We start from the raw sequence: 22,383 nt of genomic DNA, 5'->3' as shown, positions 1-22,383 counted from the left end.
AGGGGCAAGTGGTGGAGAGGGCCCTGGCCACAGGCTGGTTGTCTCCAGCAGTGCAAACATCTCTGGGAACGGATGAGATGTTCCTTGGAGGCCAAGACGTTCGGTGCCATGCACAGCCGGCCTCCGTCATAAACTTCCACACTGGCCGCACTTCTCTAGAAGTGTGGTTGGCCTTTTGGCAAAAGCAGTTGTAGCTGCAAGAGGGGCCACCTTTTGCTCACCTGTCTCCTTTACGGCGAAGGAAAGGTGATGACCCGCTGCAGCTAAAACGGCTTCTGCTTAATGGCAGGACACCTTTTTAGAGCCCCTTTGGAAGGGACCACACGAAGCTCACCCCAAACACACCAAATCGCCCCCTTCCTCTTCCTCCTTTGAGATGGAGGCCTCAAGGCTTGAGCAGAGCTTGGAAAAGTTACTTTTTTGAACTACAACTCCCATCATCCCCAGCCAGCATGGCCACTGGATTGGGCTGATGGGAGTTGTAGTTCAAAAAAAGTAACTTTTCCAAGCTCTACTTGAGGAACTGGGGTTTGTCTCTCATCCCTGGTTCCAATTGGGGCCCCAACACCTGGGCCATGTCGCAGGGAGGGCTGGTGTTTTTGAGACTCCCCATCAGGTATAACTGGGATACGGAACCTTCATATAAGACGAGCCTGGATGCTGGATCAATCCAGTGGCCCATCTAGTCCAGCATCCTGTTCTCACAGTGGCCAACCGGATGTCTGAATGGGAAGCCCGCAAGCAGGACCTGGGCGCAACAGCAGGACTCTCCGCTCCTGCAGTTTCCAGCAAATGATATTCAGAAGCATGCAGTACTCCTGCAGTGGAGGGTAGAGCAGACCCATCCTGGCTAGTAGCCATTGATAGCTTTTTCCTCCTCCAAGAATGTATCTTTGTTGTTATGTGCCTTCAAGCCCATTACGACTTATGGCGACCCTATGAATCAGTGACCTCCAAGAACATCTGTCGTGAACCACCCTGTTCAGATCTTTAAGTTCAGGTCTGTGCCTTCCTTTATGGAATCAACCCAACTCTCGTTTGGCCTTCCTCTTTTTCTACTCCCTTCTGTTTTTCCCAGCATTATTGTCTTTCCTAGTGAATCATGTTTTCCCATGATGTGTCCAAAGTAGGACAACGTCAGTTTCATCATTTTAGCTTCTAGTGACAGTTCTGGTTTAATTTGTTCTAACACCCAATTATTTGTGTCTTTCACAGTCCATGGTATGCGCAAAGCTCTCCTCCAACACCACCTTTCAAATGAGTTGATTTTTCTCTTATCTGCTCTTTTCACTGTCCAACTTTCACCTCCATACATAGAAATCGGGAATACCATGGTCTGAATGATCCTGACTTTGGTGTTCAGTGATAAGAATTTATCTAACCCTCTTTTAAAGACATCCACACTGGTGGCCATCACTGCCACTGGCAGGAAAGAATTTCACAGCTTAGCCATGTGCTGTGTGAAGAAGCCCTTTCTTTTGTCTGACCTGAATCTTCCAACATTCAACTTCACTGACTCTCCACAAGTTTCAGTGTTATGAGAGAGGGAGAAAAACTTTTCTCTACCCACATTCTCCATACTATGCACAATCTTCTTCGCCTTTGTCCACCCGAAGACCATTGGGCAACTCCCGGGGCCAGCATGCCAGTGGTGGGCACGGCCAGAGGCAAATGGGCGGAGCAACAGATATGACTCTTAACCTTTGTTTAGAAGGGTATATCCCAGCCACAGAAATCCAGAGGTTCCTTTCTGCACCTACACCCCCCACATCTCCTCCCCCAAGCTAGCAAGAAGCATGAGGGCTGGTTTCCAACCAGGAAAAAGCACCTGAGGAGAGTGTAGAGCAGAATTGGTAAGGGGTGTAGCCTAGGCAGAGTCCTGAGGGCTAGACAGAGAGGCCTGGAGGGCTGTATTTGGCCCTAGGGCTGCAGGTTCCCCACCCCTGTGGGCCGTCTCATCTTTTGGACTTGGATGCGACCCTCAAACTCGACAGAGAAGGAAGTGCCCTTTCCCCCATCATTCATGCCCTCCCCAATGCAAAATAAACTTGAATGGTGGAAAAGAAAAGAAGCCGCCCAATCTGGAAATCTAAACTTCTACATCTGGGGGCAATCTAGGGCTTAATTTTGAAAGGTCAGCCCTCAAAACCAGCTTGCCGTGCTCGGGCCTTGGAACAGGAGATGTATCGACTGTTGTCCGAGCCTCTGGGCCTGTGCAGAGTGCACGGCCTTCTCTGGACAACCACAACCTGCCACCAGACATCTGAAAGTAGGGGGCAGCCGTCTAGGTAAAGCTAAGACCCACCTCCTTCTGGCCAAAGTCGATGAGGTTTTGGAGGTCCAAATCATCCCGGTAATGCACAATGGCATTGTTGACAATCTCGCTCACCTTCCCACGTGCCTGGAAGAAAAAGCGAACACGGATATTGAGGGAGTTTGGGCCAAAAAGGCTTAATTATGCAGGTTGTGCTGGAGGGGGCAGTGCAGAAATGAAGAATTCAGGGAAGATGCAACACCACTGAAGAACTGCCCCCGCCCCCTCCCTCCACGCAAAAGGGGCCTCAAGTCTACCCTCCGACTTTCCCCAGAACTTGGTCACCAGCACCAATGCTCTGCTGTGGAAGATCCAAAGCGGCAATAAACAGCATCCCTGAGCAGACTCAGAGGGATGTCCCCCCAATGCGGTAAGTAAACAACACTCATTGACAACAACCCTGGACACAATTTCAGAAAGGCTGTCGCTCAGTGGTAGGGAATCTCTTCAACACGGATCAGTCCCAAGCATTGCTTTCACATATTTCATTGAATGCAACAACAACAACACCAAAAATACTTAAACTTGACAGGGAGAGAACTGATTCAGGAGTACAGGATTCCCACTAATGCATGAGAGTTTAGACAACTACTCTGTTGTGCAGGGGGCAGGGGCTGGTGAAGTTTTGCAGGGTTCCCTCTATGGTCTAGTTCTCAAAAACAGTGGATGGACTGGTAACCCTGGATCCGGACTACTGATTCTCACGACTAAATGCTTCTCTGTAAAATGTGTCAGGAGTAAGGGTTCTGTCCTTCTCTCTGACACACTGGGTTGTATTCAATGAAGTCCTACTCAGGGTAGACCCATTGAAATGAATGAACCTAGAGGCCCCATCTGCACAATACATTTAAACCAGTATCATACCACTTTTAATAGTCATAGCTTCCCCCAAGGAGTTCTGGGAACTGTAGTTTGTTGGGTACAGAGAGTTGCTAGGAGACTTCCTATTCTCCTCATAGAGCTGCACTTCGAAGGGTGGTTTAACAGTCAATCCTTCTTCCCAGGGAACTCTGGGACATGTAGTTCTGTGAGAGGCATCTGTGTTGGTGTTGGAATGGCTTTTTAAGATGTTTTAAATGTTGTTGTTTTATAAAAAAGATGTTTAATATGTTTTTAAAGATGTTTTGTTTTAATATATTTTAAAGTCTGTTTTAGAGTGTTTTTAGTGTCTTTGTTTGCCGCCCTAGGGTCCTACTGGGAGGAAGGGCAGATGATGATGATGATGATGATGATGATGATGATGATGATGATGATGATGATTGGTGTCTCCTATCAGCACCCTGCACAAATTACACTTCCCAGGATTCTTTAGGGGAAGCCATTTATTTATTTATTACATTTGTATACCGCCCCATAGCCACAGCTGTCTGGGTGGTTTACAACAATTAAAACGTTAAAAACTAATATACAAATTTAAAAACACATTTTTTAAAAACAGTTTAAAAATTGTTGACAGTTTACAATAGTACAATACTGCTTTAAATGTATAGTGGCGATGGGGCCTAACTTAGTCATGTCCATTAAACTTCAGTGGGTCTACTCATAAGTACGACTAGCATGGAATACCACCCTCAAGCTTTCTAGATGCAAGAATATATTTTTGTATGGAGGAACGGAAAGTCATGGGATCTCCTCCCCTGGGCAGAGGTGAAGTCTGGAACCAGGTCTGCTCCAGGTCAAAGACCAGGGCTAAGTGGTCCTTGTATCCAGCCAGGTAGACACCCTCTCCTCTCCTGCATTCTGACCTCCCTCCTTGCCCCAGTCTTTCCCAAGGAGTCTGTTGCCCCTTTCAAGGCCGTGCCCTCAAGCCAGGGGAATAGAAGGAAGGAAAACCAAAAGGCTAGAAAAACAAGTATTTATTTGTAATCCAAGCCCAACGCGTTTCGGCCTATTCCCCTGATGAAGGCCTAAATATACAAAGGCTGAAACACGTCGGGCTTGGATTACAAATAAATATTTATTTTTCTAGCCTTTTGGTTTTCCTTCCTCCTATTCCCCCAGTTTTACATGCTAGCCGCTTCCTGTTGTCGTGCCCTCAAGCCACCATTCCGCTCCTCCCATCCAAAACAATCGTCAAGGTGGGCTCCGTGCACCTACCTTATCGGAGAAGACAAATCCCAGGACGCCAGATGCCAGCTGCAGCAGGAAGATGACCGTCAGGCAGACTGAGAACTGCGGGGGAGAGAATCCCTTAAGTGGGTGATCACAGAGCTGACAGCAGGTACCAAGGGCCACTCTCTGCCGCTTAGGCCAATGCTTTGATTTAGATTCCTGCACTGATCAGGGGGTTGGACTTGATGGCCTTATAGGCCCCTTCCAACTCTACTATTCTATGATTCTATGCCCATTCAAGGGCAGGGGAGCCTCTCCTATGGACCCCTGCGATGTCGATCATGAGATGGAGATGGGCAAAATGGCAGCTTTTTATTCAACACACAAGGCCTTCAAGTCGATTCCGACTTATGGTGACCCTATGAATGGGGTTTTCATGGTAAGCGGTATTCAGAGGGGGTTTACCATTGCCTTCCTCTGAGGCTGAGAGGCAGTGACTGGCCCAAGGTCACCCAGTGCACTTCATGGCTGTGTGGTGATTCGAACCCTGGTTTCCCAGGTTGTAGCCCAGTACCTTAACCACTACACCACACTGGCTCTCGGCCAGGCTGCTGAGAGTCAAAAACAACTGGAGGCTACCCCAAATCAATGAATCATCCCCACCACCAGTCATGGGAGAAGATACTACCATCGTTCTAGTGATTTATTTCATATATACCCCACCCTTCAAAGCTTATATACCACTCGCTTCTAACCCTCCCACAGTGGCGGCTGGTGGCTCTATGTCAGTGGGGCGCTGGAACTCGCTCTGGGTTTTAGTCTAAATTCTCAGGGAGCTGTCCAAGGTGATTAACAGTAATGTCCCTAAACATGTTTACTTGGAAGACTCCTGCTATGTTCAAAAGGAGCTGGGGCAGTTTCTGTTATTTATTTGTTATATTTCTACCCCACAAGAAGTTCAAGATGGCATTCATGGTCCTCCTGTTATAAGCCTTACAATGTAAGGATACAACAGCCCTGTGAGGTAGGTTACGGGAAGAGACAGAGACTGAGTTCACCCAGCAAGTTTGAATAGTGACTGGAGCAGCCTTCACCAACCTGGTGCTCCCCAAACGTTTTGGGTTGTAGTCCAAAACTTCTGGAGGATGCCAGGCTGGTGAAGGCTAGTTTAGAGTTTCTGACCAGGATGGGGAAGTTCTAATCCCTTCTCAGCTATGAAGCTCACAGGGTTACCCTGGGCCAGGCACCAGGCACCCAGGTCACATTCACACCATGCATTTATTCCACTGTTGTTCCACTTTCAGCAGTCTTGGCTTCCCCAAAGAATCCTGGGAAGTGTATTATTTATATATTTACTTACTAAATTTATGCCTACAGCCATACTACCCTAACACGCCCAATCTGATCTGATCTCAGAAGCTAAGCAGGGTCAGGCCTGGTTAATACTTGGATGGGAGACTGCCTGGGAATACCGGGTGCCGTAGGCTTGGAGGAAGGCAATGGTGAACCACCTCTGAATACCTCTTACCATGAAAACCCTATGAATATAACCAAAAGATTCATAGGGTCGCCATAAGTCATAATCGACTTGAAGGCATATAACAACAAATTTACATCCCACCCTTCCTCCCAGAAGGAGCCCAGTGCGGCAAATAAACACACTAAAAACATATTAAAACAAAACAGCTTTAAAAACATCTTTAAAAGCTATTCCAACACAGACACAGAGCGCTATAAGGTCTCTACTTAAAAGGCTTGTTGAAAGAGGAAGATCTTCATCAGAAGCTGAAAAGACAACAGAGGCAGCGCCTGTCTGATATTTAAGGGGAGGGAATTCCAAAGGGTAAGTGCCACTTCCTATGTTGTGTGGAACGGACCTCCTGATAAGATGGTATCACGTGCAGAGTGTAGTGATCAACTAGTGTAGTTTGTGTAGGGTGTTGAGAGTTGTTAGGAGACCCCTATTCCCAGCACAGGGTTATAATTCACTGAGTGGTTTAATAGGCAGTCCTTCTTCCCACAGAACTCTGGAAATTGGAAGGGCTGGGGAGAATCTTACCCAGCCTAGCAACCAATAAGGTCACCAGAACAGCCTGGCTACTGGATCAGGTCAACGGACCCAGATGTGCCAATGGGAAAGCAGAGTTCCTCATGGGCATTACCTACCCACAGTTGAGAAAAGCTTTAAAAGAATTCAGGTTTCTTCTGCTTATTTGGATGGCAGCTATTATCCTAGTAAGAAATAGATTTTGTACCTGTAGAAATGGTTGTATAGGGCATTCAGATCATTATTTATCGCATTGCCATTTGTATGCCCGCCCTACAAAGAAATTATTGCATGTCGTATCACAATGTAGTGGGTGGCCAATTCAGGACATAGTGATTCATCTGTTATTTGATGAATAGGAGTATATAACCTATCAAATTACACTGTCTGCAGCAAAGAAAATCTGAGCAAGAATTTGGAGCTAATTTGAGCAAGCTAAGAGCAACCCCAAGAAGTCTCCAGGTTGATTTTAATTTTGATCTTATTTCAAGTGGAGATTATATTTACATGTGCTTTATGTTTGTGGATTTTATTGCGCTTGCAAAGGCCTATGGGCTACAGGCAATAAATATCATATTGTGTGCAACAGCACTCTCCCCAAGATTCCTTAACTTTATTTGAAAGTCCAAGAGTAATACTATGGCTTTAACTGTAGTTTCCTTTGAATGAGAGCACATTAGGAACTTAAGGTGTCTTAGTATTCGCTTCATTTACAAAATATAACCATAGCACATTGGAAGCAAGTGTATGTGTCTAGAGCAGGCAGCAAATCCACCACTCCTGCAGAGGAACACTACCACCTGCTGCCAGTTCAAACTCTACTCCCACGCCACTCATATCCTTTCTTAATCCAAACTGGAAATTGGTTCCATTCCATTTCTCTGTCCCGTCCCATCAGCTGGAAGGTGCCATCTTCCCAACTTTAATGGGTATTGCATTCCAAGGCCAGAGAAACATTCTGAGCTATCAAGAAACATTCATGATCTTTTGTTCAATCCCTCACTTCCATCAGGAGACATTTTATGGGGAAAAACACATTGTGGGAGATGCATTAATAGTAACCAAATCTGCCAAAATCACAGTACAAACACACATTTCCAATGCTAGAGGTTCCCTCCCTTATGACAGGAGCGGGGAACATTTGTTGTTGTTATGTGCCTTCAAGTCGACCACGACTTATGGCGACCCTATGAATCAGCGACCTCCAAGAGCATCTGTCATGAACCACCCTGTTCACATCTTGTAAGTTCAGGTCTGTGGCTTCCTTTATGGAATCAATCCATCTCTTGTTTGGCCTTCCTCTTTTTCTACTCCCTTCTGTTTTCCCCAGCATTATTATCTTTTCTAATGAATCATGTCTTCTCATGATGTGTCCAAAGTACGATAATCTCAGTTTTATCACTGCCGCTCTCATCATTGACTTTGGCCATGGCAGTTGGGGTTGATGGGAGGCAACCACAACAACATACGGAGGGCCAAATGTTCCCCACCCTGCCTTATCAGAATGCCAAAGGTATGAGAAGTGCCCCGGGGTCAGTGCCACCCTGCATTTCCCCAGTTTACTCCTGCGGATGTGGTTGTGCCCAGGTGTCCTCACCGTCTGCAGCAAACAGATGTTCTCACGCAGGGAGCCAATGCAGCCACAGAAAGTGATGAAAAACATCAGAGTACCAACTACGATGAGGAGGATGGCAGGGTCCACGGCAAGGCAAGCCATGGCAGCCTCTGCAGCAGGAAAGGAAGCACAGACAGACACACATTTTAGTTCAGTAGCTACAGCTTCTACCTGCTAACCATGCTTAAGCACACCTAGTCCCAACAATCATGTTTCATGCTCCCCTGCACTTAAACACGGGGATGTCCACAGCAGCATTTTCTAGTTAGGCTTCCTTTGGAGACAGGAACACTAGAGATTTATGGGACCTGTGGAATAACATGTATTTCCATGAGTAGCAGGTATTTCAGGGGTGCAGCAGCAAGTACACAGGTGGCACCATAGGCATAACAACAATAAACTAATCCCCCTAAATCCCAAACCAGTGATTTTCCAGCTTTCCTTGCATGAACTCAGTGAACTAGGTTCAGTATTCTGCTGATGGGTATGATTCCCAAACAGAAGAAGCCAGGATGGAGAGTGTTGCAGAGGAAACAGACTCCAGGAACAAAAGAAGCTGAACTGAAAGCAAAGCTGGAAGGTACAGTGCCAATGGACCAGGATGAGCTGAAATTGCTTTATTGCTAGGTCTTGGCTTAAGGAAGAAAATATCTAGACTATGTTTAGATAGATGCATTTCCCCATGTTATCTTCTTTTCTTAATTCAGGGGTGAGGAAGCCACATCTCTCCGACTGGCCAAGATCTGCAGGCGAGAAGGGTCACCCACCTGTCAATCACCTGACATCACAAAGATGTCAGGTGACCTGTTTGGACCACGTGGTTTGAAATCAAACCATATAGACAAGGGCACTGTGCTTTGCAAGCCCTGACAATCAACTGACTGGGTTGCAAAGCATCTTGCATGGGGCTTTGCAGGCACCATTGATCAACGGGTTGGTGGAGCCTGCAAATCCCTTTTTGGCTCATCTGCATCTTTACCTGTCTGACACCTGATTGGCCCACGGGCTGGAAGCCTCCCACTGCTGTCATAATTGCTCTTAACTGCTAAAGTTGTTTTGAAATCTTCCCACCCACCGGGTCAGAAAACTGTTGCCTGTTTTCAGCAGTTAATGTTACCTGTGGCTCTATTGTTGTTCCCTATACTTCGAGTGGATGTCATTCAGAGATAAGAAACACAGGTAAGTTAACTGACAATCTCCTTTCTCCTCTGGACTGTTTGCTCCCCAATTATTCCAAGGAAGTCAGGTTGGCATCATAGGCCAGGTATGCAGCATGGTGTGTGAAGGAGTTTTGGTTTTGTATCAGAGCAACAACCACACTGAAGTCCTGGATGCAGGGTTGACCCGAGACCACTTGGCACTGCAGGGGGGGCCCACCCTTGGCACTCCCTCCAATTGCTGCACTTTTTTGAATACCTTATTTGTTTATTGCACATGTAAGGTTTATCCTTGCCACAGAATATGGTAAATTTGGACACACAGGACTTGGGTTGTAATCCTAAACCCATTTACCTGGCAATGAGCTCCACTGAACTCAGTGGTACTTACTTCTGAGTAGACATGGTTGGGGCTGCATGGGTAGAATCATAGAATAGTAGAGTTGGAAGGGGCCTACAAGGCCATCGAGTCCAACCCCCTGCTCAATGCAGGAATCCAAATCAAAGCATTCCCGGCAGATGGCTGTCCAGCTGCCTCTTGAATGCCTCCAGTGTCGGAGAGCCAACTACCTCTCTAGGTAATTGGTTCCATTGTCGTATGGCTCTAACAGTTAGGAAGTTTTTCCTGATGTCCAGTCGAAATCTGGCTTCCTGAAACTTGAGCCCATTACTCCGTGTCCTGCACTCTGGGACAATCGAGAAGAGATCCCGGCCCTCCTCTATGTGACAACCTTTCATGTACTTGTCTTGCTTAGAATAGACTCACTTAAATCAACAGAACATAAGTTAGAGTAGACTAGAGTTTCCACCCTGGGCTCCTACTGGGAGGAAGGGCAGGATATAAATCAAATAAATAAATAATAAATAAATAAATAGACTTTCAACTCAAGACTAGGGCTGTGTACACATATTTTATTCTAGAATCAACGGAGACCAAGTACTTGTTTTTTTCTATGTAATCCACACACAGTTTAGATCTATTGAAAAAAAGTTTTGCCCCTGAAAACCACTTCTTAAACAACTGGTTTCATTCCAAAAATAAAAGCTCATTGCAGTTTGATTCTGTGTTGTCCTACAGTGTATCCATTTGGAAACTGATGTAGATGGTCCTAGCTCTGTGTGCATGTGTCCTACAGCTGCCCAATGACATTGCAGATGAGCGTATACCAAGATTGCAGTCACCACGTCCTTTTTCATTCACCTGGGGCATATGCAGGGATGAAAAGGCATGGATAACCTAATCACAAGGGGAGGGTTTTCAAACGCGTATCAAGAAACCACGCTCACCCTTGAGGACAGCAGGATGTAGAATCAATCTAGATTGAAAGCAGCATGTTGAGCACAAGGATGAACAATTCTGGGTTGAGAAAAACCACATTTATCCACCACAAGGAGGTTATTATTATTATTTATTAAATTTATTAGTTGCCCATCTGGCTGGTTTACCAGCCACTCTGGGCGACGTACAAGATAAAAACATATAATTCACATTAAAACCTTAAAATTAAAAAGGTTAACATGTACACAGCCTAAGTATGACCAAATCTGGATCAAACCCTGAGATCTGATCACAATCACTCACATGCGCACAGGTGCTGACCTCACTATAAATTTACCATGAACTACAAACAAACATCTGCGCAATGCTGGCTACACAGGTCGGCGTTGTAAGTGAAGACAAACTGTACCATGTTTTTTTCCCACTGGAGTGGACAATAGCCCTCCACAGGTCACCTGAGGTCTGGTATACACACAAAAGTTGTACGCAAGGCTGGAATTAAATTAATTTGACCAGCCTTACCAACCTGGTGCTACCCCCCAAACGTTTTGGACCAGAACTCCCCTTAGCCCGAGCCAGCACAGCCTGAAAACAGAGGAGAAAGTCATATAGAGAACTGTCCCCCAACAGCCCTTCAAAATAGAGAACTGTCCTCTGTAAAGTAGGATAGATGGTCACCCCATGCTCTACTCCCAAATCTCTGCCCTGTTTCCTTTGCATTAGCTCTCCTGTCCACACATTCGTCAGAAAACAGGAAAGGCCCAGCTCTGCCACTGAGTCCGCTGGCCTTGGCTTCACCTCCTGCTGCCTGCCTTCTCACCTGCGTGCTTCATCAGCCGGGCGTAGACTCCCACTGCCACCATCACCATGGATATCATCTGCAGACAAAGAAGCCAAGAACGTCAGAGCGCCCAGATCAAGTTCTGCTGGTCTTTGGGTCTTAAGGCTAGAAAGGACCAGGCCGTCATCACATCTGGTCCCTGTCCCAGGGATGGGGGCAGCCGGTGGCCCCCCAGATGTTGCTGGGCTCAGCTCTCATCATCCCTGACCATTGGGCCATGGGGGCTGCTGGGAGTTGGAGTCCAACAATATCTGGTGAAGGGCCAGGTTCTCCCATCTGTGACATACGTCAACCAGTGGAGGCTGGCAGCTCCAATGTCAGTGGGACAGTGAATCCACTCTGGGTTTCAGTCAGAACTTTCAAGTTCGGACTGAAACCTGGGCTGGATTCACTGCTCCACTGACACTGGGGCCATCAGTCTCCACTGAAGTCAAACCCTACAACAGAGTTGGAGAACTTGTGACTGTCCAGATGTTGATGGGCTCCAACTGCCAGGGCTGATGGAAGCTGCAGTCTAGCAAACATCTGGAGGGTTGCAGGCCCCCCCACCCCTGCCCTACAGGTTAGAATCTGGAGTCTAACTGCTTCACCACAGGAAGAACTGCCCTTCCTCAGATGAGCCATGGGGCAGATGAGCTGGAGGTTAAAAAAAGAACAGGGGAAGCCACTCCCAACCCAATTATAAGAGAGGTAGAATGCAAAAACCAGGAAGGAGATCCTAGTTTACTTTCAGACAGAATAAATCATTTCAGGATAATTTCTGGACACAGAGAGAATACACATTCTAGGATTGTCAATTCTCTGCACCATTTTCATTTCCCCCCTTAATTTCATGTATATCTACCTTTCTTCCCTATCTTCACAGCAACTCTGTGAGGTTGGTAAGGCTGAACCCTGGCTTCCTAGGTCCTAGTCCCACACTCTAACCACTATGCCACACTGGCTTTCATTTACAAGAGGGCTCCACAGGGTGCCTGCAATGGGTCCAGATCCACACCACTGGAGAGGCCAAGCAGAAAACAGAGCAGAAAAGTTTATCTTCCCTTTGTTGGGAATAAGCAAGCTTGTATGCTTTAGTACAACTGTAGGGAGATGTCCCCTCCAGGTTAATTTGGGGACAACTTTATGTTTGTTTACTGTGATGTAACTTCCTGTTTTTCTCCCTTCTCTTCCTTCCCTTTGCTTGTGAGTTGGTTTTCTCCATATCCCCCATTAGCCCCAGGACAGCACAGCCAAGAAGGCTGTTCTAACAGGACACTTTCTAATCATGGCCTAAACTTACTTCTACCTTTCCACTCCAAGCTAAAGCCTATGTTTCCTGAACATATGAAAGGTCATGAGTAAACTGCTTTATGTATATATATATATATTTACTAAAGAAGACTTTGTTTCTCTTATTCAGCTAGCCTGTGTGAGGGGGAGGTGGGCTGGTTAGAGCTCAATTCCATTTTGCCAATTTTACTCTGCTGGGGCTAGAACTACAGTTGTTTTTTATTGCATAAAACCCCAACACTCTTTTCCCCATCCAAGCCTCTCCCCTTGAATTAACTCCTCCCCATTATCAGGTACCAAATGCTGGTTAGCATCCTAACAACTCCTGGTCTTTGGCAAAGGCCTGATGTGATCTGAAAGGGTGTGAGCCACGTCAGAAATTCTCTCCGGGCCAGCAGCAGAGTGATCCTTTCTCAGGAGAATGTTTTTCCGCCTGCCTTTGACAAGCGTGGGATTTGATGGGGGCATTGAGAGTTAAGTGGGCAATTAGCTGCCGCAATTGCAACCTTTCGTCCGGACACCTGGTTCCCTTTGGAGAAACAAGACAGGCGAGAAGAGTGGAGGAGGATTGAGACAAAAGCCTGAATGCCCCCCCCTTTGCCTTGGCAGCAATTGCTTTCTTTTTATTCTTACAGACCCATTTGCCAGAAGCAAAGCCTGTGAAAGTTTGCACTCTACCTCAAATCCTGTGCCAAGGACAAATTATCGCACAACATCGGGAAAAAATGGGACAATGTGACTATACATAGTCAGAGGCAAAAAGTGTGGACCGTAACACAAGCAAAAGCGTTGAACGACCATCGAAGTGAAGACAGCTTTTTGGAAATATGGTACCCATTCATAACCTTCTAGGTTCAAGTTCAAGGTTCTAGTTTTGGTGTACAAAGCCCTATACAGCTCAGGACCAGGATACCTGAAAGACCATCTTTCCCCTTATATGCCCAGCCGATCACTGCGCTCTGCAGGTGGGGGCCTCCTGCAGATACCATCTTATCAGGAGGTTCATTCTGCACAATATAGGAAATGGACCTTTAGTGTGGCAGCACCTACCCTGTGGAATTCCCTCCCTTTGAATATTAGGCAGGCGCCATCTCTGCTATCTTTTCGGTGCCTTTTGAAGACTTTCCTCTTTCAACAAGCCTTTCAGGTTGAGACCTATCCCAGTCTGCGTCTGTGTTAGAATTGCTTAATATGTATTTAATAATGTTTTTAACCCTTTTTAAAAGTTTTTTTAATGTTTTTAACGCTGTTTTAATGTATTTTAAGATCTGTTTTTATGATGTTTTAAAGTGTTTTTAGCGCTTTGTTTGCCGTCCTGGGCTGCTGCTGTGAGGAAGGGCGGGATACAAATTAAATAATAAATAAATAAATAAACCTGTACATCTGAGAATAAGCAGGCCTGGACTCCTCCACTATAAACAGCTTTGGGTTGGTGCTGTTGTTTAAAAATGCTTGTGGTTTTTTTCATAATCATCTCAACCGGGGAGGGGCAGGGTTTTTTCCCCTTAGTGACTATTGTTTGAATTCGAAAACCTCAATAAAATACATTTCTTTAAAAAAAAACTGTGCCATAGATAATCACACCCAATAGAGCTTTTCGGCACCATAAAGACTTGCTATACAATCCTATGCATGATTACTCAGAAGTAACCCCCACTAATTGGACTTACTCCCAGGTAAGCATGCATAAGTTTGTGCCCTCTGACAGGGTGGCTAACTTGCAGGCCATATCCTCCCCCCAAAATGTCCCCTGCAGTGATGCCATGATGCTCAAAGTTTTTTTTTGGGGGGGGGGCTTCAATCTGCCTCTCCATTTTTCTATTTTTTTTAATTGCTTGATCCTGCAGGTCTGTTCTTGTGCACTTATGATCTCAAAACAGAGGGTAATTGATAGGTACTGGGGAAAGCACTCCCCTATATACTCGGGCTCCAAACCATTCGGGGATTTGTAAAGTAGTCCCAATACTTTGCATTGGGCCCAGTAGTTCACAGGCAGGCAGTGGCCTTCAGCACCTTGGACAACTCATCAAAAGTTTGGACTAAAACCTAGAGCAGATTCCACTGCCCACTGACACTGAGGCACCAGCAGCCACTGCAGGCAGGGCAGTCCTAAGTGTAAAAGGTGTGGCAATACATGTTCCTGTCTCGTTGCCCCAGTTAAGAGCCAGGCATCTGCCTTCTGCACTAGCTGCAGCTTCCACACTGCCTTCAAGGGTGGCCCCACACAGAGTGCTTTGCAGTAATCCAACAGAGATTACACAGTATCAGGTACGCTCACAGGAGCCCTGCAAGGCAAAGTCAGTATTATTTTGCTCATATTGCAGATGAAAGCCTGAGAGAGGAGCTTGCCAGAGTTCTCTTTGCAAGCTTGTGGCCACAGCAATTTAAGCTGGAGACTCTTTAAAAGGCAACCTTTCCCAACTAGGACTACAGCTCCCATCAGACTCAGCCAGCACAGTGTCCAGAGATCATAAAGGCAAGAGTATTATCACCAGGGCTGACACCACTTCAATGGGTGGACACCACTTCCTTCTTCAAGGGAGAAACTGCAAACAGGGCCTCTTCCCAGAGGTAGAAATGCTATCACAATTGGCTGCCTAAGATTCCCCCTTGCATTTATCAATTGTTTTTCCATTTTTTTTAAATGCTCCCCTTTCACTCTCCTTTCACAGGAGCAACTGTTCTTGTTTGGAAATCTTGGGGGCATAAACTTGCACCACCTCTCAGTGCATATCCAAGAGATCATCGTTTTATTATTTTGTTGTTGTTAACAAGTAACAGCAGTCTATAACAGTGGATCTCAAACTGTGGTCCGTGGACCATCAGAGACCCACAAGCTTCATTCAGATGGTCCACAGCATATCTGTGGCCTTGTGGCTGAAGATGGGAGATGGAATATCCATTGTATCAAATATTCAGATTGATTTTAAATTGTATTTTATTGCTGCTTTTATTCCTTATATATATATATATATATAATATTATTTATTTAATTAATTAATTTTATTAAATGTATATCCCGCCCTTCCTCCCAGTAGGAGCCCAGGGTAGCAAGCAAAAAAAATGGAAATGGCCTGCCTTCAAGTCGATTCCGACTTATGGCGCCCTCTGAAGAGGGTTTTCACAGTAAGCGGCATTCAGAGGTGGTTTTCCCATTGCCTTCCTCTGAGGCTGAGAGGCAGTGACTGGCCCAAGGTCACCCAGTGAGCTTCGTGGCTGTGTGAGGATTCGGACCCTGGCCTCCCAAGCAAAAGCATATAATATAATCAAACACAATGAATAAGTATTAAAAGAAGCAATCAAAAGACAATTGAAAACCGTGCATCATCCAGCACAGCATACTGCAATTGCTACAACAGGCAGAAAAATCATGGTCAGCCAAGACCCTTTTCCACATTTCAGGTGGTCCTTGGGGGAAAAACTTGGGAACCTCCGGACTATAAAATGGGAAGATCAGGATCTATCTAGAATCATAGACTTGTTCGAAGGAGATCAGCCATTATCTGGTGAGCAAATATCATCCAAGTTCCATGGAACAAAAATGAGCTAGTTTCAGACTGGACAGTTTAGGTTAGAGGTAGCCAACAGAGAGCTCTCCAAATGTTGGACTCCATCAGTCCCAACAGCCATTGGGAGTTGTATTCCAAAGCTTCTGGAGGGCACCAGGATTGGCAAAGGCTGACACAGGGTGTCAGTACTATATCTGAGACTTGTAAACTGGGCTCCCTTTCTGCAGAGGTTTCATGTTCCATCCCTGGAGACTGAGGAATGGATCCAAAATGCTCTTTTCTTAATTAGTTCTAATTCTGCCGTTTCAAGTGAGCCATGAAATTGCAAGACACAGGGTATTGCCGGTGCTACAGATTGGAGGAAGCCCTTATACCAGGGTGTGGATTAAGACTTCAGGCTTGGGGGATCTACTTTGTTTTTGTTTTGCTAGAACCTCAAGATGCATCACCCAGAGCCTACTGCAAAAGTTATACACTTAGAATTTTAAGAATTAGCTTTTACTTTTAAATGTTTAATTTTTATCAGGTCTTCTTTAAAGACAATTCAATTAACATTAAAAAACTGCTACGGTTAAGGTGCTGGACTACGACCACATAGCCATGAAGCTCACTGGGTGACCTTGGGCCAGTCACTGCCTCTCAGCCTTAGAGGAAGGCAATGGTAAACCACCTCTGAATACCGCTTACCTTGAAAACCCTATTCACAGGGTCGCCATACATCGGAATTGACTTGAAGTCAGCCCATTTCCATTTTCCACAGACTCTTGAGTTTCACAGTTGTATAACATTAGCGCTCACAGGATTTCAACACTGAGAGTGGATACTAGCTGGGGCTGATGGGAGTTGTAGTCTAAAACATCTGGACGGTACCAGGTTGGTGAAGGCTACCCAATGCTCTATATGGAGTGATATTTAACATCAGCCTGTCATGTTATAATATCAAGTTGACCTGCACCTGACTCCCAGTCGTGAAACCAGTCACTTGATAGGAATCTAGAAATTTGGAAGTTGCAGTCACTGAGTCTGCAGGTACCACTGCAAGGTGGCCCCAGGCACAACAGTTGTTGATATATAGTTTATGACCTACAGATCAAAAGAGAGTTGTTAAAACATTTTATGACCAAGGAAGCAAATTGCCATGTAATTAAAAACATTAAGACAAGGCAGCAATTTTGCCGAAGACAAGCAGATCTGGTCAGTGTCTCCAACTCCTGGGAACTCCATATGACTCCTTGACCTGGTTCACACGTAACATTAAACCATGTTTTTTTATTGTCTATGCTCCATCCAGCCCCTTAACCATGCTTTGTTTACTTGCCAACAAACCACAATCTGAAGCCATAGTTTGTTGTTGGCTTATGAACCTTGATTCCCAGGCGGTCTCCCATTCAAGTACTAACCAGGCCTGACCCTGCTTAGCTTCCGAGATCAGACGAGATCGGGCGTGTTCATGGTAGTATGGCCGTAGACATGAGCCTTGATTTGTTTTAGCTGTGGTCTGGTGTTATGTTTTAATCCAGCACCCTACCTTAATTGTGGTTTGTTTGGCCACCCCAGCTCAGACACTCACCACGCTACAAAGGCATGAAGCAAGAGCAACTGGAAAACAAATCAGATGTTTCCGCAGTCTGTTGGCTCACCTGTGAGACAACTCATTGGTTAAACAAACCATAGTTTAGCATTAACCAACCCTTTGAGGTCCAAAGAAAAAAGATGGGAGATAAACAACTAGGAGAAGACACGAGACAGATTGGGATCTACTGGTAGATCTCCAGGTGATTTGCAGTAGATCAGCAAGAGCTGTTGACCCCTAGTTGTTTTAACGATAGCATCAACAAAACAGCAACAGCGCAATCCTACACATGTCTACTCAGGTAAGTGCTAATGCATTCAGTTCGGCTTATTCCCAGGTAAGCGGGTATACAATTGCAGTCTTGGCCAATTTAATCCCTTAGATTTTTTTTTTTAAAGACGAGCAGCAGGTACAGAGCATTGAGGAAGGCATCACATACACCCACCTAGTTTGGGTGCAGGTTATCACTGCCAACCTGTTGCCCTCCAGATGTTTCGGACTACAACTCCCATCAGCCCCAGCAACTATGTCCATGTGATGCTATGGATGATGAGAGTTGTAGTCCGAAACATCTGGAGGGTGCCAGTCGTTGAAGGCTTGTGTTACCACAACCCCGAAGTAAATTTCCCTTCTCTCACAAGGGAGAAGAAGGGAGGATTCACCATCAGTTAGCCAGAGAGTCACGAACGGCGCTTCCTTGGAAGGGGTGGGGTGGGATCAGCAACATTCTAATGTTGCATACTCTTTTTTATTTTAAGGTGTTTATGTACTGGTTTTCAGGTGGGCCTCACAAAGCACTTCATGGAAGACCATCACAGCGATAAGCACAATTTTATTTGGAGGGGGGGAAGTTGTAATAAAAGGGAAACAGGTTTCTACACACACACCCGCTTACCCCATCTCTCCACCTGGACAAGCAAGAAGCCTTATCACCGTTCAAAGACACCTTAAAGCAGGCAGAAGGCACTCTAGGAGAATGCAGAGCAGACCTGGTAATGGGTATGGCCTTGGGAGAGTCCCAAGGGCCAAATACAGAGCCTTGAAGGGCCGCATCTGGCCCCCGGGCCCAAGGTTCCCCACTCCAGTGCTTCTTGCTTGCCTGGATAGGGAATAGAGAGAGGGGTGTGTAAGTGAAAACTGCACCAATGTAAAATCTGCATTCATTGCTCCACCCACTTTTGTCTTTGGCTCCGCCTACCACTGGTATGTGGCCCTTTGAAGGCTTCCCAGAAGGAAATCCGGCCCTCGAGGTGAAAAAAAGTTTCCCCACCCCAAGAGCTTGGAAGTAACTAGTTACAAGCAACGAATTACTTGTAATTCATTACTTTTTTGAGTAACGAGTGGGTAATTCCTTTACATTTTAATTGTAATAGAACTAGGAGTAATTTTACTACTTTTGTGGAGTAATTGTAACATTTCCAGAATTACTTTTGGGCATTACTTGGGGGGGAGCAGGGGAAGTCTTCTGCTCCTCTGATTTGTGGATGAAAATCATGTGCCCCAAACTGGGCTTCTGTGCAGTGTCGCTCTTTCCTCATGCTCTGTGGATGGGCAGGAGGCGACGAGGGAGAAGGCAGAGAGTGCGACGGAGTGGAGTGGAGTGGAGTGGAGAGAGAGAGAGAGAGAGAATACTGTGTTTGCACTTGGCACACAAAGTGGCCTCCACCACCCTCTCTGCCTACTGTGCTCCATTTGCAGTATTTTAACTTTTTTGCGTCTCAGGGGAAAATGTTTGCTTGCGTGAGTGTCCCTTAGTTGGTGGCAGGGCAGGGTCCGGGAGGTGGTTAAGTGAGAGAGATTATGCTGGCTGGCTGAGTGGGGGGGTTGCACTGGGTTTGGCGTGCAAAGATCTGAGTAGTGGCCTCAGCCTCCCTCCCCACCACCCTTACCAGCGGAGAGACCACCATTGCTATCTTATGAATAAAAATAATTATTCTACTACCTCTGTATGTGTTTATTTTTAATGTTGTTTTAGGCTACTTAGATGTGCAGCAGCCAAGGCAGCACCTCATAGGCGGTTTTTTTTAAAGTAACCGAAATGTAATTGTAGTGATTACTTTGGAGGAAAAGTAAAGTGATCAGTTACTTTCAGAGCAATTGTAACTGTAATGGTAACTACTACTTTTTTGGGCCATGTAACTGTAACTGTAATTTATTACTTTTTAAAAGTAATCTTCCAAGCTCTGCCCACCCCTGCCCCATGAGGAAAGATTGAAGGAGTTAGGCCTTTAGCCTGGGAAACTGATTATTAAGTGGTGATACAATACAATCAGTCACTCAAATTACAAGAACAAGGGTTTAGACTAAACACTGAAAGAGCTCGAACCATCAGGACATTCTTCTGACAGGAAGACAGGCTACCCAGGGAGGTGGATTCTCTTTGATTTTAAGCAGAGGCTGCCTGGCCACCTATCAGGGATGCTTCAGCACAGCACTGGCAGAGGGTTAGACTAGATGACCTTGAAGGTCTCTTCCAACTCTAGGATTCATCACCCTGCGCATGACATGGAAGCAGGTCAGTCCCTCATTACTGAACTCTCCCCTAAAAGATGGCTAGAAGGTCAGTACCAATGCTCCTTCTGAAGGGGGAGGAGGAAGCTTTAAATATTGACAACCTCCCCTGATTTTTCTCTTGGAAAGACCAGATGTTCACGTAGGATCCCATGCCAGTGGTGTCTGGTAACTCCATGTTAGTGGGGCAGTGGAATCCGTTCCAGGTTTTAGTGCAAACCTTCAAGGAGCTGTCCAAAGTGCTACACCTTGGACAGCTCCTTGAAAGTCTGGACTAAAACCTGGAGCGAACTCCACTGCCCCACTGACATGGAGTCACCAGCCATCACGTTCCCACGCTTTTCTAAAAATGCACACAACCCATTCCCACATTGTAGCTCCACTTCAGGTAAATAACTTCCCCATCATATAATCACATGAAGCTACCACCCAGCCCAGTACTGTCGGTCCCAGGGATAGCCAGCATGATACCCTCCAGATCTTTGAAGAATCCAACTCCTATCAGCCCAAAGCCAGTATTGCCAATGTTCAGGGATGATGGGAGTTGTAGCTCTGAACATCTGAAAGGGAGCACATTGGCTGCCCCTGACAAAACGCTGCTCTGCAGGGTCTCAGGAAGAGAAAGTCCATTCCCATTACCCATCCCATCAGTGTCCTTTCAACTGCAGGTTCTGCAGCCTGAACCTGGAACCTTCCGGATGCAAAGGAAGTGAGCTATGGCCGTCTGGACCATTCCTTTCCTTTAATGGAAGCCCTAAAGTCAAAAGGAGGAATAGTGCAAGGGGAACTAAGAGAAGCTGCCTGGAGAGTTAAAGCAGCCTAAATGGAATCAACACACTCACCTAAAAGCCAATTACTGCATCCCAGGAGTAATTACGCACAGAGCCGAGTTCGGGTAATTATCTATCCCCTGCAGAAGCGGATGAAACAGTTAACTAAGGACTAAATTAAAACCAATCAGGATAAGGAGACCTTCTAAAGAAAAGAGTTAATTGACCAACGAGGCCTAGAAGGCGGACAAGGCAATTGGTGAGGAAAATCTTATGCTCAAACAGCAATGATTGGATATGTTTTAGATTGGAAAGGGTATCTTGGGAGCAGCGTTTCCAAATTTTTGATAACTGGGGCATGGGCTTCCCTGCCCCTTCCCCCTGAATTTTAACTGGAGACATGCTTCATGCTTTTATTCAAAAAAGGTTTACATTGCCTTCATATATAATTGCTTTTTACCTGTTTTAATGGGCTTGTTTTATTGCACTTTTTAATACTGGATGTTTATTTTTATGAGTTGCATTCAGCTCAGCCCTGCTCATAGTAGACCCACTGCAATTAACAAACCTAATTTTGTCCATTAACTTAACAAGCCTTTGAAGTAGAGACTGCGTCTGCATTGGAATTGCTTTTTAATATGTTTTTGAAGTTTTTTTAAAAAGATGTTTTTAAAGATGTTTTGTTTTAATAGTTTTTAAGGATGTTTTGATGTAATATATTTTAAAGTCTGTTTTTATGACATTTTAAGAGTATGTTTCAGAGCTTTTGTTTGCCGCTCTGGGCTCCTGCTGGGAGGAAGGGTAGGAATAAATTTAATAAATGAATAAATAAAATAAAACTTCAGAGGTTCAACTCTGAGTCAGAGAAGCATTGAATAACACCGAATGTTTTGATGGAATTGTTTTATTGTGTATTTTAATTGTGTGTGTTTAAGTGGCATATAAATAGGTGATAGTCAACATTAGAGAAGACCCACACTCAGAGAAGACTCACTGAAATCAACGGTCTGAATTCCACTGATTCCAGCAGGTCTGCTCCGAGAATGACTAAATGATGGAGATCACCCTTTAACTTTATTTATATTTTAGATTTATACCTTGTTTGTTGGAAAAGCTTTAAGGCAGCTAACAGGAGTCAATACTTAGAAAGAAAAACCCCAACAAGCCACACTAGGGAAAACTAAAAACAGCAGAGGAAAAAATAATAGAAATGGCCAAGAAACCTTAGGAGGGTGGGAAGACCCCTTAAAAGCTATTAAACGCCATTGCAAGCTCTGGACAGACTTCCCAGCCATATAAAAAAATATGAATCAAGACATCTGGTGAACACGAACGTGGGAGAGGCATCCCACAGTTTGGAAAATCACTGCAGAAAAGGCCTTTCTACACCTCCAGCCACCACCTACAGAACCTCTCGGGGCAGAATCACTTGGAGAAGCGCCC

At 45.4% G+C, this 22,383-nt stretch overlaps 1 protein-coding gene and 2 pseudogenes across 4 annotated transcripts in view; 1 reads left to right on the top strand and 2 right to left on the bottom strand.

Moving 5' to 3' along the window:
* Positions 1–22,383, bottom strand: part of TSPAN33 (tetraspanin 33) — a 37,521-nt gene that overhangs the window by 12,946 nt on the left and 2,192 nt on the right. For all 4 annotated transcript variants that reach the window (XR_009757641.1, XR_009757640.1, XM_061582649.1 and 1 more), the window contains exons 2-5: positions 11,285–11,342; positions 8,011–8,138; positions 4,412–4,486; positions 2,306–2,401 (exon numbers count right to left, since the gene is read on the bottom strand). Coding sequence is in view for 2 of the 4 variants with exons in the window: in XM_061582649.1 (XP_061438633.1) it covers positions 2,306–2,401; positions 4,412–4,486; positions 8,011–8,138; positions 11,285–11,342 (357 nt within the window). In the remaining 2 variants the exon portion in view is untranslated. The remainder of the gene's footprint in view (positions 1–2,305; positions 2,402–4,411; positions 4,487–8,010; positions 8,139–11,284; positions 11,343–22,383) is intronic.
* LOC133363474 (5S ribosomal RNA) lies at positions 5,736–5,853 on the top strand (annotated as a pseudogene).
* On the bottom strand, positions 17,440–17,556 carry LOC133363463 (5S ribosomal RNA; annotated as a pseudogene).

This window comes from Rhineura floridana, chromosome 8, assembly GCF_030035675.1.
Source record: "Rhineura floridana isolate rRhiFlo1 chromosome 8, rRhiFlo1.hap2, whole genome shotgun sequence".
NCBI lineage: Eukaryota > Metazoa > Chordata > Lepidosauria > Squamata > Rhineuridae > Rhineura > Rhineura floridana.
The sequence above is the reverse complement of the archived record's forward strand: the minus strand, read 5'-3'. Positions and strand labels throughout refer to the sequence as shown.